The 21,592-nt window shown below is 46.4% G+C and overlaps 1 protein-coding gene across 1 annotated transcript; it reads right to left on the reverse strand.

Annotated features, from left to right (window-relative positions):
• Window positions 1-730: 730 nt before the first annotated feature.
• On the reverse strand, window positions 731-5,814 carry DUSP6 (dual specificity phosphatase 6). The gene is made up of 3 exons (XM_080390968.1): window positions 4,763-5,814; window positions 3,690-4,127; window positions 731-2,261 (listed from the first exon to the last, which is right to left on the reverse strand). Exons 1-3 carry the CDS (start codon window positions 5,163-5,165, stop codon window positions 1,954-1,956), a joined length of 1,149 nt encoding a protein of 382 aa, XP_080247094.1. The 5' UTR covers window positions 5,166-5,814; the 3' UTR covers window positions 731-1,953.
• Window positions 5,815-21,592: the final 15,778 nt, after the last annotated feature.

Consider the following 21,592-nt stretch of genomic DNA (forward strand, 5'->3'; position numbering starts at 1 on the left):
TTCTAAAATTACTTGAAACGTGCTCTGGGTGCCAGGAGTTCTGCAGAACCCCAGCCGACAGCCCCAGCTGCAACATCAGCCCATCAGCGTGGTACTGCACGCACATTTTGGCACCACCCTACCTTGGGCCACTTCTCATCGGGAAGGATGTTAATGAAAATAAGTTGCAGCAGGAAGTTTTGCAATCCCCCTTTTTCCTTCTACAGAAACAGGGCTACTTGAAGGGTCCAAAGAGGAAATGAGGTGACTAAGGATATATAGAAACTTTTCCTCCCTGCCTTCACCTGCAGCATGGCTGAAAAGCAAGTGGAAAGGAAAAAAAAATAAATTACAGGCTACAGAATGCTGATGGATCTCTGTAAAATGAATTCCTGCCAGACAGATAAGGAGAGTGTGAACCCATCTCCTGGCACCTGTAATAGAGTGGACAAAAAATCCTTATGCCCTAGGGTCAGGTGCTTCCCTGGGGTAGCAGAGGGATGCTGGAATATTTTGCAATTAACCTAAAGGCCTTCAAAAGCATTCCCTTCACCAAAGCAAGACAAGAATCCAGCACATACACTGTTTATTCATTTAGGCACCAGTGGACCAAAGGGGAAATCAAAGCTTTATTGTCTTAGGGGCTGTACAAAAACTATTGAAAGCAATCATTACTTTTAAACATAACCATATGTGTATGTGCAATTAACCACACCCACACGGAAGGGAAAGGGGGAATAAACCAGCCAGGTTCTCAATAGCCAAAAATAGTTATTTATTTATTAATAATTTAAGGTTTTACATTCTTATAATAAATTCCATCTTAAAACTTTTACACCGTGAATTAGACTCTCCCTTATTGGCAACCATGTGCAGGTTCCCTGTGCGTACACACAGGTACAAATGCTCGCACATACTTCCAGTTTTATACAAAAAAAAAGGACGCAAAATATTGCATTTGAGGTGAAGCTCCCTGAAGAATTTGTACAGAGGTAATGCACTGTTTAGCACATCTGAAAGTTTTAAAAAGTGATCAAAAAATCTTTCGCATTCAAAGACAAACCTCCTCCCAGATGATCTATTTACAAAAGGTAAGGCAAAAAATTAATTTAATTTAAAAAATATATATATATCATGTGGAAACTACATCAAGAGAGTGAGAAAAAAAAATCACCACAAGGAAGAGAAAGATATATGAAAAAAAAGACTGTACTTGCTCACAAAACATAATTTGCAAACTTCTCACCATTGCCATTTCTCCCTCATGGAAAGCTTGCTTCAGTTGAACAACAAAATTAAGCATGCTGCAAATATACTCTTTGCAATTTAAAAAACAAAACAAAAAAAACCCAAACAAATAAAGCAGAATTTATGAAGAGAACAAAAACACAAGCGTCCCTTGGATTGATTTCTTGAATACATGTGAATTCAAAAAAAATCGCAAATCAATTTAAGATTAAGTATTTACATTGATCAAGTAGAATACTACCAAGCTCCCGGCAAACAAGTACTCCAAATACACTAAGCTGAAATCTTTCTTTGGCTCCTCTAAATTAAAACAAACAAACAAACAAAAATAACCAGTCTTCACTGAAGACAAAGATGTGTGTCACAGATCCAAAAGCAGAGAAGGAAGCAGGACAGTTCCAGTCTAGAGAACACGTGCTCAGCCTGTCCAGCCTTCCCCTACCCCCCTGCAAGTCCTCGGACCCAAGCCACTGTGCAAGCAGGGATGAGCGTGTGCTGTCCACCTGCTGCCTGGTCACTGTGGTCCTTCCCAGAGAGCTCACCATGTTCCCTCCCTTCGCAATAGCTGATTCCATACCGTGTAACCTTTCCTAGCCTGCCCTGGCAGCTGCTTTTTGGTAGCAGAGGCCAGAAAAAGAGAAAGCTGCGTTTTCTGTATCACTGCCAAAGAGAAACCATTGAGGAGTGATCCCATGAAATGGACAGGAGAAGGGAGGTGGTGGGAGCTCACGTGGACTGCAGGGAATCCACCTGGAAGACGTTCTGGTTGGAAGGGGTGGTGAAGTACAACTGCTGGTTCGGCACTCGATTGTCACAGGGGCTACTCAGCCCCAGAGTCCGCTCGAAGTCCAGCAGCTGACCCATGAAGTTGAAGTTGGGTGAAATGTTGGACTTCTTCATCTTTACAATATCATAGGCATCGTTCATAGACAAGTTGAGCTTCTGCATGAGGTAGGCCACTGTCACCGTGACCGAGCGGCTGATCCCTGCTAAGCAATGCACCAGGACACCGCAGTTCTTCCCCCGTGCTTCATCTGTACAAAGAGGCAGAGAAGGACACATAAGACTGGGGGTTGGTAACTGATCTCTCAACACAAATGAGGTTAGTGTAAAGCAGGAAGAAAGGACGATTCTGATCCCAGTGGCCAGCAGTGCAATGCAAGAGTTAACTTCACCAGCTTAAAACCAGGACAAGAGAAGAATCCACTCCCCTACATATATGTACCTGAGTTCAAGACCCGAGAAAACTAAGAACGAGACAAAGGGAGTAGGATATGCTGCATGACACTGGTTTAAAAGTCAGTTTTAAAGGACACGCTTTCGCCTGGAGATTTGCCTTAAATTCTTCCAGTCCCCTTGCCCCGGCATGGAAATCCTGCAATATGTCACTGAATGCCTTTTATACAGACCAGCAGACTGCAAAGGTCTATTAAATTATTCTCCAACTGTTGTGCAGCTAACAATGGAGGTATTCAGGCATTTTAAAAGAATGAGGGAAGTCACAGGGGACAGCCCATTAGGAGGAACAGGATGTCAACATTGGTTGAAAATGGGTTCCTTTGTAATAGGAAATGCATTACAATGCCTGGAGATTAGTTTCTTTGTGGCTTCCAGCCCACATTTCTTCCTGCTGGGCTCAGATTACCTACATTCTCCACTATTACCGGTATCACTCAACTGGATTACAGCACAGCTTCCCAACAGATAATGTGATGCCGACCCCACCGCACCCCGATGGGGCGATTTCAGTCCTCCCCGAAACGAAGGAGAGTGCAGATTTTAACCAGAACTCCTTGAGCCCAAGGGGACGCGTTTCCAAAGCTGACGGATAATGTCTAAGGGCTGGCTAACCGAGGCACGGAGCCCGAGAGGTATATCATTATTACCACGAGATTTAATTAAAGCTCTGACTATACATTTGCCAGGGATGCTGCCTATGAATAACTTGTATTTAAAAGCTAAAGTTAGCTTCCCAGATAGTTTCTTTTTATTATACTGCTCTTCAGTAGCCTCAAGAAGCAAAAAAAACCCCAAAAAAACAAAAGCACACCAACCACCACCACCAAGAAAAGAACGAATAAGCCATCGACACGGGGCTCATTTGCTCATTTACCCCCCTCCCTGCCCCGCCGGGAAAAGATTTAAACAGATCCCCCACCCCGTGCATCGCTCACTCCCCAGCTCCAGCAAACGGCTCGGGGAGGAATCCCCCAGCCAGCCAACCCAGACAGGCGTTTGCAACCTGCAAACGTCGCTTACAATTCACCGGGCTCCTCAATAACCTCCCAAACAGCCCCCCCGCCCCCCGACTTAGGCCGGCTTTAAAACCGGAGAGCGGGGCATGCCCCAGAGACCGCCAGCAACACTGCTGCCGCTGCTCGCCAGCCCGAAATCTGAATTCTGCGGCAGAAACTGAGTTCTGCCGCTTGACATACAGCTGTTAGCAAATACCCGAATCTCACCTATAAAGGAGATGGCCTCAGGAAAGAACTGAGACAGATTTTGGCTCCAGTGGTCAGAGATTGGGATCTGTTTGTACTTGAATTCGCCGGCGTTTTCAAAGAGATTAGGCAGGTTGGGGGTAACATTCAAGATGTATTTAATGCCAAACTCTTCTAAAACGTCCAGGTTAGTGGAGTCCTTGGCACAGCCTAAGTAGAGGTAGGGTAAAATCTCCACCGGGAAGGAAGGCTGGTTGTTGGAGAGAGGGCTGCCATCGGAGTCGGTGGCACTGTTGGGGTCTCTGTCAATGTCAGATTCAATGTCTGATGAGGAATCGGAACTGATTCGGAGGCCTCCCAAGCCCAGGACCGGCAAAGGAGGAGAGCTGCTGCTACACGAACTGTCTAGGTTAGTTTCGCAGTGCAGGGCAAACTCGGCCTGGAACTTGCTGAAACCACCTGGGAAGAAAAGCAAAGGAGGGAGGCGGGGGGAAGGCAACCTGATATAAGATGGCAAGCCGGCATACTTCCCTGGTACAGCCCTGTCTGCAAAGGGGCATCCGCTTCCCACCCCTCGAGCCCCGGGAAAAAGAAAAAAAATAATAATGTCACATCGCACTCTCATGCAGACGGACTAACCTAAAGGAGGTAAAATCCGCCCGCTGCGGCGGAGGGCTCAGCACAGTCAAGATTAAAGCTCTGTGCCGCGTCTCCCTGCGGGGACCTCCGAAGAGATGCCTCGGCGGCAGTGCCTCCTGCCCTCCCCGCCTCACGCCGGGATCCCCGTTAGCCCCGTGTTCCCCGCGCCGCTACAGCGATCCCAGCCCTCGAGGTCTCTTTAAACAAAGCGAGGACAGGGATGCTGCGGAGGGAGAGGGCCGTGAGAAAAGCCCCCTGCCCAGGATGCTGTCCTCCCCGAGTGTCAGCGTGCAATGCCCGGGGGACGCTGCAGACACCCCCACCACCCGCCACCCCCCCCTTCCCCGGGCACAGAGCCGCACCGCCGAGCCGCGGGGCTCGCCGCCCCGCCAGCCACAGCTCCGGCCCCCCCGGCAGGCAGGGACCTCTCCCCCAACCCCGGCAGCCCTTCTCACCTTCCAGATAAAACGCCTTGCAGCCTTCGTCTTTGAGGCGCTTGAGGAGCAGCCCCAGCACGGACTCGCCGCCCGTGTTCTCGTTCCAGTCGCGGCTGTGCTCGTCGTACAGCACCACCGTGTCGGTGCCGCACCGGCGGGCGAAGCGCTCCCGGTCCTCCTCGCTGCTGGCGACGAGGGACCGCAGGGGCAGGTTGCCCTTCTGCAGCCGCCGCAGCATGATGCCGGGGATGGCCACGTTGATGGCCGACTCGATGTGGGACGACTCGTACAACTCCTGCGGCCGACAGTCCATCAGCAGCAGCCGGTCGTTGCCCATCTCCAGCTGCTCGTTCAGCCACGCCACGGATTTACTAATCGCCATTTCCGACGCGAAAGGGACGGGTCTGAACGTATCTAGCATGAGGAAGGACGGGGGGAGCGGAGCGTGCTCTGGAAGCGCCCCTCTCTCTCACAGAGGCATGCGGCTGGCGCGGCGGCGGGCTGCACCCCTCCAACTCCACACAACTTATCTCCCTCCGCCCCAGGAAAATGAATCACGCAGCCCCCCCGCGCCGCCTCCCCCACGCCGGGCGGCGGTGGAGTCACGGGGAGGGAGAAGCAGCCCCGGCCCCGGCGTGCGTGTGCGAGTGTGAGTGAGTGTGTGCGCGCGCGCGCGTGTGCCTGCTCGCGCCACGCGCGCGCAGCCAGCCTGCCCGGTCTCCTCTCTCCTTTTTTTTTTTTTTGTCAATGAATCCCTGAATGAACCTGCCTAATCGCCGCAGCAGCCCGAGCCCTGAGGCTTTTCCTCCACCGCGAGTGAATGAAATCCAATTAACGTGCCGCCGAGCGGGGCTGCCCCGCTCAGCGCGGAAACACCGCGGCGGCGCCGCCGCTGCCGCTCGCCGCTCCCCGCCCGCCGCCACCCGCGCCCCGCGGCCGCGGCCCCGCGCAGCCCGGCGGCTCCTCAATGGGTACAACCGCGGGACGCCTCAATGGATACATGCTCCGGCGCAGCCAATGGGGGCGCGCGGAAGGGGCTGTTGCCGCGGCGACGGGCCGGCTGGAACAGGTTGTGTTGATGAATCGTTAATGAGTTTGTCATTCACAAAAACGGAAAGGAATTTCCGCTCCGGATAAGCCGAGTGCAAACAAGCGGCAGCCGCGGCGCGGCGGGCGGGGGCGGCGGGGGCAGGTGAGGGGGCGCGGCGCCGCCCTCCCCTCCCCTCCCCTCCGCGGGCGCTGGCACCGGCGCCAGCCCCGGGACGGCCGCCGCCACCGGCGGAACAAAAGGCACCTTTCCTCTCCCTCCGCGTTTCCTCTCCCTACATCCGACGCCCGCGGGGGGCCGGCCGCGTCGTACCCCCGCTAATTCCCCAGCGTTGCTCGCCGCCCGGCTTTTCCTTAGGGCGTTCTAGGAATCCCATTTTTAAGGAGGCGGCAGCCTCTGTCCTCAGCTGATCTCTGCGCGGGTGAAGGGTAAACCCCGAGCTAATCTCTGCCTACGCGGCCCGGCTTTATTCGCTGCAGGCAGCGCAGCCGGCACCGCCTCGGGAGCGGCCTGCGGGCACAGCCAGAGCCCGGGCGGGCCGCCCCAAAACGCGACCGGGAGGAGAGGAGCCCGCCTCGGCGCGGCCGGCCCCTGCTGGCAGCAGTCCCCGAGCACCGCTCACCGGGCTGGGGCGCGAGGCTGCCGCCAGCGCGGGGCTCGCAGCCACCCCTGGGGGCGCCCCGGCCCGGCCCGGCGGGGCCCCCCGCCCCCTGGCAGCCCTCCCGCAGGCGGGCCCGGCCGCCGCACCGGCTCCTCCCGCCAGGCGGCCGGCGGGGGGTCCCGCCGCCGCCGTCCAGCGCCTTTCCCGGCCGGCCGGAAGGACACCGCGGTCGCTCCCGCACCGGGGGGCGGGGGCTGCGGAGCGCGGCGCCGGGGGAGCGGGCGGAGGGGCGCCGGCGGGCCGGGGGCTGAGCCGGGCAGCGGTGTTCCAAGGTGCGGGGTAGCAAGCTGGTGAGCGTACTGCGGGAGCGAAAATAAATCGGCAGAAACCTGGCTGGCCTAAACGCTAATCCCGTCGCCAACATCTGCTTGGGAGTAAAATTGTTCTGGAGAGGCCAATCTCGTTCACACCGCTGCGTGTTTCAGGGCGCGTTCGTTTTAGCCCGGTTCCTTCGGTAGCGAGCGGCTGCAGAGCGTTGGCCCTGGGAACAGTGGCGTGGACAGTCTTGGGTGTTCTGCACAGAAAACACCTCTGATGTTAATTAAAGTTGGCACATCGGTTGCTGCGGTTCAAGCAAGACTGACGCCCAGATGGCATGAACGACATCCTCCCCAGCAGGGATTTTGAGAGGATGCCTGCTTGCTACCTTTTTCAAGGGTTTGAAAGTGGGACTGAAGTAGCCCTAAGCAGGGGGGTCTTTGGCTACGCTGATGTGCCACTGGCTGGGCAACGCACCACATGCCTTGTCCCACCGCTCAGCGGAGGCAAATTGTCCAGTCCACCGTGCCCACTGGTCCTGCCCCCTCTCATTAGGGAGTTCCCAGGCTGTTCTTACCAGGCGCTCCACTTGCTGATCAGCTCTGTGTATTCAGGGTATGGCGTGTAACTGTTCAGAGAAGTGACAGATCAAAGCAGGAGCCTTTAATTTTTATTTATTTGTTCGTGTGTTTTAATTCCCTCCCTGTCTCTGTGTTATTTAAGTCTTCTGTTTTCACCCATGTCAGGGGTCAGGCAGGACAGCAAATTCTTTGAGGCTGGCACTGTTGGTCACTCTGCATTAGTATGACAAATAGCACAGTCCTGGTAAAATGAATAATGAGGTCATAATTTAGGTACTACTTCCCCCTACACCCCCCATCCCCCCTTAAAATTGCCACCGTGATTATTTTTTACCCTTCTTCTCAAGTGTATCAGATCAAGTTTTTGTTCAAATTTTACAGACTAATATAACCCGAACTTCAACCTTACGAACCATGGATTTCAGGCTCAAAAAATGGAAATTCTGCAAAGCACGAGCAACAGAAATAGAAATTCTCAAACCACCTCAGTTGTAGTTATGTCTTAAGGTGCAGTATAACGCAATGCTTGTCTTACAATGATCTCAAATATTCCTTATTACTCATTTATTCTAATAATAAGCTGTGTTTTCTCTGATAACCTTCATCCCAACAGGAGCCACAGCCAGAAAAATCCTCAAATGATCAATTGTCACCTAAAGGATCAACTCAGAAAACAAGCAGGAGTCATATTAAACTGTAGAGAATGTGACCTGAAAGTGAAAGACAGGGACAATTTCACTATATCATGACAATTCCCAGCAAGTTTGACACAATGATAAATACAATGTTTTCCTTGTAATCCATGTTATTATTAGCTAACATGGTTCTTTTGGGTTACATTGTACTTTGATTACATTTTTAAAAATGAAGAGGCACAGAAAACCATCAGCACGTTGCAGAGTTAGGATTCATAGAAAACAGAGCAAGCCCCAAATTACTTCCACCAAACACTTCTATATTCATATAAGGTAAACTTGCCTCCCTGATGACTAAAATATTTTAGGAAGAAGATATGTTCTGATTATCATCTTCAGGGCATTTTCAGTGACGTTTTATGGCAGTGGTTTAAAATAAAAATCTTAGTCATTCAGCATTTTAACTGAAAGCTACATATTATGCAAGCAGTTTATCAAGCTCATTGAGATACCTGCCTAGTAGTAATGCAACAATAAATAATGGTAGTATTTAAATAGGTTTTTATCATTAATACTGTCAGATCTGATTGATATGTTATGAGCATTAAAATTAAGTGTACGAAGGCAATAAAACGTTAGACGAAGCATGCTCAAGAGAGGTGTATTTCTCAAGAGGAGCTGGGAGCAGAGGCTTGTAGTGATGATGATGGATATAGCTACTTTATTGCATGGCAGCAGTCTGAGGTTGGCATTTGGCGAGCTGGGAGCCAGGCAGGAGATTTTGCACTGCAGCAGATTTAAACAAATAAAATACAAAAACACCCTTTGAATTTGTAGTAGTACCTCCTTCATCCCACACCAGCTGAAGAACTCTAAAGGAGAATGAAAACTACATGGCACGTTGATAATCTTTGTGTTTACATGTATGTATGCGCTCACTTTTCCTCTCTCAGTCTGAACCATGCTATCCTGCCAGTTGCTGAGGGATGCAGGAGCAGGTTCAGTTAAGCACACTACCACCTGATGCTTTGTCAGAGACCAGATCTACAACCCAAGCCTCACCAGGAGTCACTTACCCTTCAACTTCTAGAAGTTTTTATAATATGTAGGCAGTAAGAAGAGCCTATTCCTGTAAAGCATGATCCTCTCAGTCATCCAGTCACTGACAAAGTTAGATTTTGAACCCTGAAATGTTTATTTCTCATAGGGTTTGCTTTTTTTTGGTTTGGTTTTATATTTCCCTGGCTGCAAATGAAATTTCTTCAGCCCAGTTCAAAAATTATTCATCACAAAAAGGTTATTTTGCTGGGGTTTGGAGCATAAACTTTTTGCTCATTCTTAGCATGTGTAGGGGCCTGAATAGATCTTCATGGGTGCATATAACCTGAGCTTGTCTTGGCCAGAAATGCAGAGGGCAAGATCCTCACATGAATGATGGAGATAAGAGTTCAGTGTTGCTTTACCCAATTCCTTCATGTCTGTCCCTGTAATAGAAGCCCTGGCCCTGAATTAGGCAGACAGGCTATCTACATAGTGTAATGGGAGAGAGAAGTACCAAAAAGGCAGGTATCTGTGACATCTTGAAACCAGGCCAGCTGGGCCACTGTGAGATGCTTCACAGCCTGGGATACTGAAGCAGTGATGCAGAGGCATCCTCAGGAAGCTTGATGTACTGATGAAGTTTCTTCTTGCACTAGACATCAGTGATGGGAAAGTTTTTTTCCTTACAGAAGGGCTTTCTTCCTCTAAAGATACAGGTTCACACCTCTCTTCTACTTAATTTGGAGCAGAATTCGATAGGATCCAGTCTTTGTATGAGAAGATGGGGCCTAAAATACAAAAGGTTTTTCTGTTTCTTTAGTCAGACCTTTCCCATGTTGCATCAATAAATATTTACGAAAGCAGGGACTCCAGCCTTCGTTTTCCATCTCCCGCTGATGACCTGAATGAAAGTGGCAGACACCTTCTGTCTCTGCCCTGTTTAATGTTGGGTGAGTGAAGTATGCTTTGGGATTGCCTGCTGGAAAAGGCAGCATGAGACGTGCTGGCATCAAGATTTTTGTTGAGATGCCTACTCAACTCAACTCTGGAAATGCAAGAGCTTGGAACAGATTTTGCCAATGACAGGTCACACTTAGGCATGAATTTTGAGGTTCTTTCTGTCAGCTTTGACTGAACCAGTAGATGCCTGTGGTTCAGCTAGGTAGGCATTTGGCTTTAGATATCAGAAGTTAGATGTTCACATTTTAACTAGTTATTTCTCTTAATAATCACTTTCAGGGGGGTCTTCAGAGAGGGTAAGCTGCACTCTGGAACTGCTCAGTTCCTTTCATTGCCTCTATATGGTGTGTAGCGTAACCAGCCCTTACTTTTAGGTGCTTACCTTACAGGCGGTGATTCTCACCTCTAGGGTTATCTGTAAGTCCCTCTCACAGTTGCTTTTAATTTCAGTAAAAGCGAGAATAAATGGTCTGTCTGTGTTGGTTTGTGTGAATGATCTATTTGAAAATAGAAATACACAAATCATCCTAAACCAAACTGGCCATAAAGTACAGTGCATTTGGTGCAAAACTGGTTAGTGTAGGCAGCCTCAAAGGAAAAATGAAAGTGCCTTGTAAAGCACTTTATTTGTTTTATGTAAAGCACAAACAATTTATGGAAATTACATTTAGCTGATTATTCAATGTCCAATTATTCACATCTAAAATAATTCCTGAAGTTGGAGAAATAAAACACTGAATGGCTCCATTTAGGAAATCCTTTTGACTCAAGTGCTTTCCTTGAAACAGCAAATAGCTGGATGACCTCAAGCACATATTTAATTGTGCTTTGTAATAAAGTAATGTAATTAGCAAATACTTAGGAATGATGCTTTGAAATACTTAATAGCTACTACAGACATGCATTTATTTAAGAGGTTTTGTTTTCTTTTGACTTTTTGTACTATAAACTAAGTTCCGTTCTGAATGTAGCTCATAGGCAAGTTCTCCAAATGGGTCCTCAGGATGTGCAAAGGTGAGCAGTTTTGTTTGACAGCAGATCACTAATGGCTGTAAGGTTCTTCTTCCTTAGAGGAAAGATTAAGCTTGCAGGAGGGCAGTGCAAGGCACACATTTAGCAAGGCTCACAGTGTATTGGCCAAGCACACAGGCCAGCCCTTTAATCTTGCCCCCCCCCAGCCTTTTTTTTTTTTCTACCACGTACTACCATCGGTAGTGGCAGTTTTGGTGGCACTGACCTGTGTATGCCTTCACAGTGGTTTACATTCTGCTGGCAACAAAAACATAGTACAGGTGAGCAGCTCTGTCTTAAAAATAGTAGACATGAAGAGAACAGAAGGCTATGTGTGTGCGTACGTTTCCTATAATGCATGTTAATTTGAAAGCCTTCAAATAAAAAATGGACTATATAATAGAGGCAAAAAAGAGAAGCAGACTAAATTTTAAAAGTGGTACTGAGACTGTGATTGCATAAAAATACTGATATGCCCTTAAATTTGGTGGCAGTAATTAAATTAATAAATTAGCTTACTATTTGAAATCCAGATTCATATGGTTCTGTTACCTTAGCTGAGGAAAATATCAACTCCTATTCAAAAGTCCTGATCCATGGTGCAGGAATATCAAGCTATTTGTACAGGGACAACAAGGTCCTTATATTATTTCTTTGCCAATACCAAAGAGTTCAGTAGTGTCCAAAGTGTGTTCTTATGTTTTGCGTGCTGGTGTGTTTCTCTCAGCTGTTGCAGGCTATTCAGGGACAGCTTGTATCATGCTATACTGGGCACATACATCACACTAGATGAGGCTGCTGAGGAAATGCTATAATCTCTTTAGTGCTGCCCATTTTGATGTGCTTAGAAGGGCTTACAAGGCACTAACATGTGGGCTTACCTGGGGAGGCATTAGTGCTATCTCTAGTTCCTTCAATAGCAGTGTCTGATTTTCATCCCTATGAGGAAGCAAACCTGACAGCAGCAAGCAAGTGTGGAAAGCAGCTCTCTCTTCCTAATGCTCAAGACTTATTTCCCTCTGTGTTTATGAGGTCCCCTGCTCCCAAATCTCTGTCTCGTTCTGGCCATGGGAATAAAGCCTGCCCCTGGGGTGATTGAAGGCTTGCTCTAGACCTGAAAAGAGTAAACAAGGGCTTCGTTTGCACAGGGCAGGGTGAATCAGCTGTGCAGAGAGAAGAGCAGGGACAGCAAATTATGTAAGATAAAGATCTTTATCCTGGGACAGGCAGATTCAGGAAAAGAAATGCCATGCAGCTATCATATATTCTGGTTCCAAGGAGATGCAATTAGGAGTCCAACCCAGGCATGAACAATTCGGTTTCCACTGTCTGTTTTTATATGGCCACTGGAATGTGTCCTGGGGACCTCATGGAGCCAAGCACACAGTTTGGCTCCAGGATATCGCAGGGGGAGAGGCGTGAACAGATATATGCCCTGGCACCTGCAACTCCCATTTAGCACATCTGCTTTACTTTTCACAGATGAAAATTCCTACGTGGGGACCTCTCCTGGGCCAGGCAGGACCTGTACTGAGTAGGGTAAATGCATTGACAGGGGCAAGAGTTTCCTTGTTATGGGGTCTGGGGGGTTCCCTGGTGACCTGCTGCTGTCAAACACAGTTTGGCAAAAGCTTATCGAGGGGGAAGCACCGAACTGGGAGCCTGATCTAGGTGCTGAAGTGTCCTACGCTGAAAAAAAAGGGCTTGAATCACATGCTGAATTTGAAGCACCAGCAGCATCGCTGGCTCCCAGGGGACAGCATGTGATGTAAGCCTTCGTCTCCTGCAGTGCAAGGGCCTACCTTTCTGGTTTAGTTTGCTACATTTCACACACACCCCACCCCCAAAAAAAGGACGTAAAAAGAAAGCTGCCAAACTACAGCCATCTCAAGGGATTGGTCACCACAACTCGGAAGTCCCACAGATCGGCCTATTAATTTCTTCCAATATGGAAGCTTGAGAGACTTCGGTTGGTGGGAGAGGGAAACCAGTGGAAAGAATTTGGTGTAAATAGAACAAATGGGGAAAGGATAATATCCTAACCATTGAGCAGTAACAAAAATGTCGGGGGCGGTATTGAGTTGTGCACGTTGCTAGGAAAGTACGTATTTAAGGTGTAGAGTCCTTCTGAAAGGCATACATTTCAAGGTATAGCCACAAATGGGTATGGTAATTATTTCTTCATCTTTGATTCAGTATTCAAGAGCTTTGCAGTATACAACATCCCTTGAAGACTGGGTTTGTACAAGTGTAATCTCTGCAAGTGTTGACAAGAGAATTACTGCTGTTGTTTATCCTAGCTTTAGTATGCTTAATTTACGAGGACTTAATGGTAGAACTGTCCCATCCAAACAGCAGACTACCACTTGATATACCAGAGCACCATGGCATGATGATTACAGTACAGTTCATGGTCACAGTTCATTTGACTCATTTGGTACATTGGTGCCACCAGCATACTGCAAAGGTAAATTATATTAAATTATTGCTTTCTCTGAGCAGTTTTGTAGTGTAAAGTATAAACCATTTTCAGAACATTTTCTATTCTGGCTAAACTGTGCACATAAATCTCTGTCCAAGTCTTCACAAGAGGTTGTTGTAGAGATGGCTACACCCCAGTGCTTTCCAGTAATACATTGGAGCCTCCCCGCTCTTAGAGACTTTCTCTGGTAGTTGTTATAAATGTTGGTTTATTATTTTGCTTCTAGCCCCATTTTGTACCAATCTGCTTGATTTCATGTGGCAGTCCCATCAGATCAGAGGGAAATTAAGCAGTTCTGGATCACAATGGAATTTGAATGGGAATAAGACGTCAGTGTGCAGGAAGCAAGGACCAGGATTAAGCAGTGCGCTGCTCCCTTTCCAGTCTGCACCAGGTCAGTGTCTCGGCACGAGGTTAGGATGAGCTGCATGGAGGGGAATGCTGTCCTGCAGATAAGAGGGCTCATGGCCAGCTGTATTAACTGTGAACGTTACACAGCATGGAGGTCAAAACTTAGTAGGTTGTAGGTACTATTGCTGTGATATCTTGTTTCAGCAAGGAGAATCCAGAAGACCATGGACAGCCACATCTAATCCCAGCCCTGCCCTTGTATGGGGCTCAGGCAGATTTTTGGAGAGCAGATACTCTCTGCAGCACTGCCATTTTTGGCTGTTTCCTTCGTGATGGGTAGGCAGGATCCCAAAGATACAGATTATCCTTTTTTTTTCCCTGAGTGAAGTGTAACTTTATTGAATCAGGGAAATCACATTAGAATTACGCTATGGATGATGTATCCTACATGGTTAGGTCTTGAGATACATAGAGGAACGCTCAGTGAGTCAGCCCTGCAATTTTTGGTAGAGTAGGTCTATTCCGGCGTGTGGGTGTTCACAGAACAATTACGTAAGTGTCAGGGTAGCGAGGAACTTTTGACATTTCTGGCAGCTTAACTGAATGCTTTTCAGTCAAAAATACACTAATTGTTGTTCTCTTGCATTAAACACACATCATTGCCTTAACTGGATTTGGGGGGTATTTTTTTAAGCATCAGTTGTCAGGGCAAGATATTGGAGCAGTTTTATTCTTGAGAAAAGAGGAGATTTTTCACAGTTACAGTGAGACGAACATTTGTGAGAACCATTTTAAATCATATAAGAGGGTGTGAAAGTTGCTATGCCATATGCCTGGAATTTACTATGGTAAAACTAATTACTGCCACTGAATGCAAGGGCTCGTCAGCATTTTCATCATCACACCCACCCTCAACACCTTTTCTCTTTTTTTTTTTTTTTTTTTTTTTTTTGAGTTTTAGTTTGCCTGAATTTTTTGCCTATGTAGTTTTTGGGCTGCAGAATGATAATGCAGTCTCCAAACTAACACTTGAAATGCCTTATGGCTTATATTCAAGGTGAGTAGGTTCAGTATCCCACTGAAGTATGGTGGACTAAATTATGAGGCAGCTGCTTTTCTACGTGTATTATAGAGGGGAAGAAGGAAAACCAGTTTGTCTCCCAAGAGCAAGCTGCCCAAATTAGTCAGACTAGGTCAGTGTCCAAATGGCATTTTCAGAGATTTCTCTCTGAAGGTTAAATATGAAAGAAACAAAAACTGATAAATGCTTGCTTGCTTTCTTATTTGATCCAAGTGGTGCCTTTGGTACTAAACCCCAGTCAAACTAGCTAATTGATTATTGTTTTTTGTTTAATCTGGATAAATAAGAAATATTTCAAGTGATCATGACCTTGGTATACTGTCTCTTTTTCTACATGGTACAGTTAATGAGCCAGGTCACAACTCTGAATGGTGCTGGGCATCCAATCTGACCTGCCTGAGTGATCGATCATCTTGCAAAACAACATTTGTCCATGGATCTTGGAGAGTCAACAAATGGCTGTAAGATGTTTTTCGCCTAAAAGAGTATATTTTCTGAAGCCAGTCAGAGAGGAGGGCTCTGTTACTTGCTCTGCGGGTTCAGAGGGAGAACGGAACCTACCAGCTGTTTGGGTGCTTGTCCATGCACAGACCATTGGCTGTGTTAGCAAGTCCTTACCAAGACTGGAAATATGTAAGATGAAGACTCTACCAGTGACAGTATGTGGTGAGGTATCACTGGGATAACCTGTGTTTTTTGTGCTCCAAAACCCATATTTTTGGCCAGGAATTTTCCTAATTAGTGAGGACAAATTCAGCCTGGATGTTCTGTCTTAATGTATGTACACTATGCCAACTCAGACTTTTAGCATAAGGGGGTACATTTTATTACTTGTCTCCAGAAATAGAAGACTCGAAGTTTGAATCTGAAGTTGCTGCAATCATCTAATTACTTCTCCAAAACTCAGAAAGATCTGCAGTATGAACCCATGGCCTTGTATCACTGACAGCCTGGTGGACTGAAGGGATTCATTGTTCTGATGTGTGCAGGAGGAATTGCTTAAATCCAATGAGCAAAAACAAAGGGACTCTCAGTGTCTCATATTTCCTCCCCAGGATTTATGCAATATGCAAATAAAGGAACCAAGTCTTCTGCACTGAGTGCTCGGGGTGAGAGCACTCTTCACTCTAGCCCAGTGCTTTCAACAGCCACCCGTGTTGGTTCATGTGGATACTCAGAGAAAACTGGAGGCAAATAAGCATGAGTTCTTGCATACCAAGAGCTCTCTGTGCTCACTGATAAAATTAATCTCTCTTAGATTCAGACACTGACTAATTATTTAAAAACAATTGCTCCCACTCCTTTGAGACTCATTAACAGCCCACGTGATGCCTCTGCTATGTCAGGTGGACAAGAACTGCTACACACACGTAGGGAGAGGTCACCTTCCCACATCATTCAGCTTCAGGGCAACTCAGAAATGTGCAATGGAGTATTTTCTTTGAAGGATTTTGTTATCTGGACTTTTTTTTTTAAAAAAAAAAACAACTACAAAAGTAGATGTATGAATACTGCATTATAAGTTGGTAAAGCTAAGAGATATGTTGCTATGGGAAAATAGTGATTACAATCTAATTGTCAGATGCATGCCTGTCCCTCTCTAATGAGGAGGTATCGCTTGGTTCAATCACGTTGATACTATTATCTCATCTGAGTAAGATGATCAGTACTCTCAACCTAGAGGCTGGACTGGAAACAAATAGAGCAGTAGGTATTTCTGGGTTTAGTGCTGAGGCAACTGTAGGTAAATTGACCCAATTCTCTTCATCAATATGTTCCATGACAAATAGCAACAGTGACATTAACATATTAGCAAGAAACAATAGGAAAATTCATAGCCATTGAGATAACAGCAGTCTGTGCTGTGCAAACCATTTCAGGTGTAGTGCCTCACCTCCCTGTGAGTGGCATTGCAGCAGTTTCTCAAGCTAGGTTAGCTGACATAGTAAGGCAAAAGCAGTGCCTGGAATAGGACCCGTGATGTTGATTGCCTTTTTGCTGTTATAAGCATAGACCATATTGATTTTGCCACCGAGTCCCTGCAAAAATATATTGCATATTACTTTAGAAGGCAGATGAGGCCAAAATTGCAGAAAAATTAACCAAGGGCTTTTTATTCTCAGGGCTTGGAATTGATCAGTCACTTTAATGATCCATTAAGCTGGGTTCAGCATGTTACCTTGAGAAAGAAGGGGTAAATGAACTTCTGACCACAAAGACAGTAGAGATGAGATGGGAGAAACATGCCAGAGGGATCAGGTCCAGCTGTGGCAAGGCAAGCTCCAGACAGGGATTTCAAGTAAGGTGAAGATGACCCCAAAACTTCCCCTATGCCAACAGCTTCCCTGTGGATCTGTGCAGCTCCAGCCCTACGCCCCTTGTCTCCTTTCCTCCCAGATTCCAACCTGACCTTCATATACAGGCCTCCAAAAAAGTGTCACCTGCCTCCTGTTACTATGGGTTGAAGAGTTTGCCTGCAAGCGATTCCTGGGCACCTGACATGTGTCCTACACGCTGCTGAAAGCGTTACATGGACTGGAAAGGAGGGAACCAAGCATTGGCTGAGGTTGTTTTTGCCTAAGACCATGTGTTAGAGACTTTTGCTTGGCTTGGGGTGGGGTTATAAACTGTGACTGAGGCCAGGGAGGAAAGGGCACGTTCTAGACAAAATGGGGCTACTGAACCTGAGATAACAGCCTCCCATGGAGTGTGGTCTCTCCCTCTCGAGAACAGGCTGTCCACCTGCTCTGGTCTCTGTCTTAGCTCTTTTTACTGGCATGGGCAGAAAATGCTTAGCCAACATATACTTCGGTAAAGACTGTTTTCCTTAGTTCTTCACAATGTGCCCAGCAAGGGCATTTGTTGAAACTCAAGGTGTCTGTTTTAATTTCTGCTGCTGAGAGGCTGCCTCACACTTCTTTGTCAGCATGGTCTAGTTCACTTTTGGAGGAAGTATGAAATGCTGCTTGAGAAGTGGCAGGGAGGACTTTGTTTTCTGACTCCTTTCCTTCCCTCAGGTCCAAAGAAGGGTTTCTAGGAAGCAATTTTGTGGGTTTTTTTAGAAGACATAGCACTTCTAGGAAGCTACAGTCACTGTATATTTGGAAGAGAGAAGATGCATGTATCATTTCAGAGGAATCAAAATTAATTCCTAACATCTGTATGTCAAAGATTTCCTCCAAGGGTTTTCTTAGCACAAGGTCCATATTGTTCTGAAATTTCCCATACGTTTTCAGGACTTTCATAAGAACATGTGGGCTATATTTGCTACAGAGTGGCCCTTGGACCAGGGTGAATTTTTCCTTCCAAGCATCAAATTCAGCTGAAGCAACCCAAAGATCAAGTAAAATATTTTGTTTTGCCCCGCTGTCAGTGACATGTATGAATGATGGAAAACCATCCATATGGCTAAACAGACTATCTCCACTCCCCCACAAGTAGTAACTTAATGGATGAAAGTAATATTCATCCTGATCATCTGTTTTGTAACAGGATATTTATCTCAAGCTTTCAAGAATGTCATTATTACTGGGGGAGGAGGGGAATGGGCAGTAAGACAGGATCTCTAATAGATTATTGATGCTGGGAAGCAGGTATATTGGAGGGAAGGAAATCTGCCTGAAACGCTTCAGCTGTGCTGTTGCCCAGAAAGAGGGACTGTGGGCCCATGGTAATACAAGGAGGAGGAGGAGGAGGAAGAGGAGGAAGCATTCTCATCATGGTCATTTAGGAGTTCAAGGAGACTAAGTAGGGTTTAAAAAATGATAGGACCCTGAAAGGGAGGGGGACGATGACACATCTAACGCATGTGAAGAGAGGACTGGTTAGGACGGGGACTAGGGACAAGGCTGTAAAACTGTTTCTGTGAGCACATCCTTAAAAGCTAATTGCATTGCGCTGCAGGGAGGCCAGCAGTGCAGGAGGCTGAATCTCACCTCTGGGACTCTGGTCCCGTTAAGCAAATGGCATGATTCTGACTGACACTGGCCCAGAGTATGGCTCAGTTGTTGTGGCCACCTAAAAATGATCTAATTTAAACTCTATTTCTGAACTAAGGAGCGTGAAAATTTCAAAGCTTTTTGCTTCTAGTCTAGTATTAATAGCTTTGGTGAACTGTACTCCATTGATTTAAAGCACCTGTGCTTCTGAAAGTCAGGATTTTATCAATTTTTTATCACTTACACAGGAAGCAGTGCTGGGCTTAATGCTATTTATCCAGCTGGACATATTGACTTTGACTTAGGAGATCAAAGCATTTGGGTGAGGGATTGTGTAACATCTTCCTATAAGAATTGTCAGGGGTAAATTTACCGAGGTCTGAAACTTTGATTGATGATCATTTTGCATGAGTGTTCAGCATCAGGAAGCATACAATAGACCCTTTTTCTTAATGGAACTGCAGGCTGTGGCACCTTTAAACATACGTATTTTTAAACATGTTTCATCACCTTCTGGAACATAGCAGTACATGAAAGCCTGGAGGCGCACTTGAAAGTGAGCTTTGCCTTGGCTCCAAGGAGGTGACTCAAGACCCTTGAAGATACAGCTTGCTGTAGTGCAAGTTGGGAGCCAGTAAGGAGAGTAAGTTATAATAAGTCATTTGTCTTTTGTTGTTTGTTTTTTGTTTTTTTTCTTTGGGTTTTTCATTGTAATAACAGCATTTCCCAGTAGGTAAGAGGCTGGAAGGTATCTTAGGAGCCCAGAGATTCAGGCCTGTGCTCCCATGAGTCCTCCTTGCAGGACTGCAGGCAACAGCACAGCCTGGCAGATAGATCCAGCCCTTCCTCCGAGGTTAGATAAAAGAGACCTAACTTCTTGTCCCAGATTAAGATGGGAGATATTACCTGTGAATCAACTTTCCCCACTTATTTATATGTGAAGGGTACTAGATGCTTGTTGTTAAGCACTTTGGTGTCTTATATCATCATGTACTAAGGGTTTATTCACATTCTCTAACTTTTAAAAGGCAGGACGCTGGCCCCCTTCACTAGTGTAATGAGGAGAGACTGCACAGAGCAGAGCTCAGCAGGGGACTCTAGTTCAGGGGCATTATCTGCCCCCTAACAGAGAATACCTTCTACTGTTGGCTATAGAGGGTATGTACCCGGGAGAATAATCTCCTGCCTCTGTCTCAAATAAAGTCATACAAAATACCTTTCCCAGCCTCAGTGGAACTAAAATGATAGTGGTCTCCTCATCACAGGAGGTGTTGTCGGCATGGATGTACTCTTTGGATGGTTGCCCTCACTGCAGTAGTAAGGGGCACATACAGAATTGAAATAGATGAAATATGATAGACGATTGTCTGAGTTCTTCTCTCAACAGAAAATTAAACCCCAATAAGCTCTATAGCATTATAACGGCCCTATTACTGTCCATCTCTGTGTTTGAAAGCCATGCAGAGCTTTGATCTGCTCCAAAAATTATTGCCATGTACAAGACAGTGTTACTTTTTTTTTTTCTCTTTTTTTTTTTGGCTAGGTTCACAACGTGCAGACCATGCCCAAAAGATGGACCAACACTACTCTGGCTTGTTCCATCCTCTAGCTGTGCCTTGTGGTTCGATCCCTAGGGCTGACTGAGGCTGCAGGGAGCTGTGCTGGCCAGCACTTATCCAGGATTCAAGCGTCTGTGGCCAGCTTGCTGTTACCCAGGGCAGCACGGGCATTTTGAGTGGTGGTAAAGGGACCTGTTGCTGCTGCTGCTGTTTTGTCTCCAAGTTGTAGCCTTGGTCCTGAGTGTGCAACATCCTGTGCACAGCTGGTCTGTGTTACTGCAGTGTGCAGAGGTCTCCCGTCCTGCAGAAGGGTGGCAGTTTGAAAATGTTCTGTGGGCTTTTCCTTTCTTTTCCTTTTTTTTTTCCTTTTTTTTTTTCCTTTTTTTTTTTTTTAGCTACAAACAAACAAACAAAACCTAAATATTTGGAGTGCAGATTGCATGGCTCAAGGACTCAGGATGATTAAAAGCAGGAGCCACACAGAGACATCCAGAAATGATTGTTTTTAACAAGACAGGAACTTTGTCTGAAAACAGGATGACCTGCTGCAAAAGACGCCAACAAATCCCTGTAGAGCTTTAGAAAAAACAAGCAGGCGCCTGAGTGTGCTTAAAAAAAAAATAAAAAATCCTGCCTTGTAATAAAAAGGGATGTGAGAGTAAACAGGAAAAGAGCACTCCACACTGCGAGCAGCCTGGAGGAGGAGAGGCTGGGAAATGCGCTGATCTGAAAACTTGATATGGAAACTGAAGGGAAAGATTTCTTAATGTTCCCCAGGACAAACTCCATGTGAAAACAGAGCCTCAACGCAGCTTTGAGTGGCAGTTGCCTTCTAGTTCCCGTGTGCCTTTGTACCAGTGGTGTGGACAGTTTGGGAGGGTAGCACAGGCTCCGCAGTTTTTGTTGGCTGGCTTCTGTGGCTGTAACAAAGTGTCATTTCTGACTTGTATGAAATACAGGCTTAAGAGATATTTCTGCTGCATAACTGTATTTCCTGGTGATGCAGTTACTGCAGTTCTGCACACCTGTACTGTAGTTATAGTGCAGTACGGCTCACTCTCCCAATTTTAGTTGTGAATCCCATGACATATGTTTTTTTCCGCTAAGCCCTAGCTCCTCAGGTCTTGCAATTTCATGACTGTCTTGGTTTTCATGTATCTGAAACAAGTCTTTCTAGCCTTCATGCCTGAGAAAGAAGATCTTGAAATTGTAAATGAAATGGCAGTTTACCATAATGTGTAG

The sequence above is a fragment of the Falco punctatus genome (genome assembly GCF_963210335.1).
Source record: "Falco punctatus genome assembly, chromosome: 6".
NCBI lineage: Eukaryota > Metazoa > Chordata > Aves > Falconiformes > Falconidae > Falco > Falco punctatus.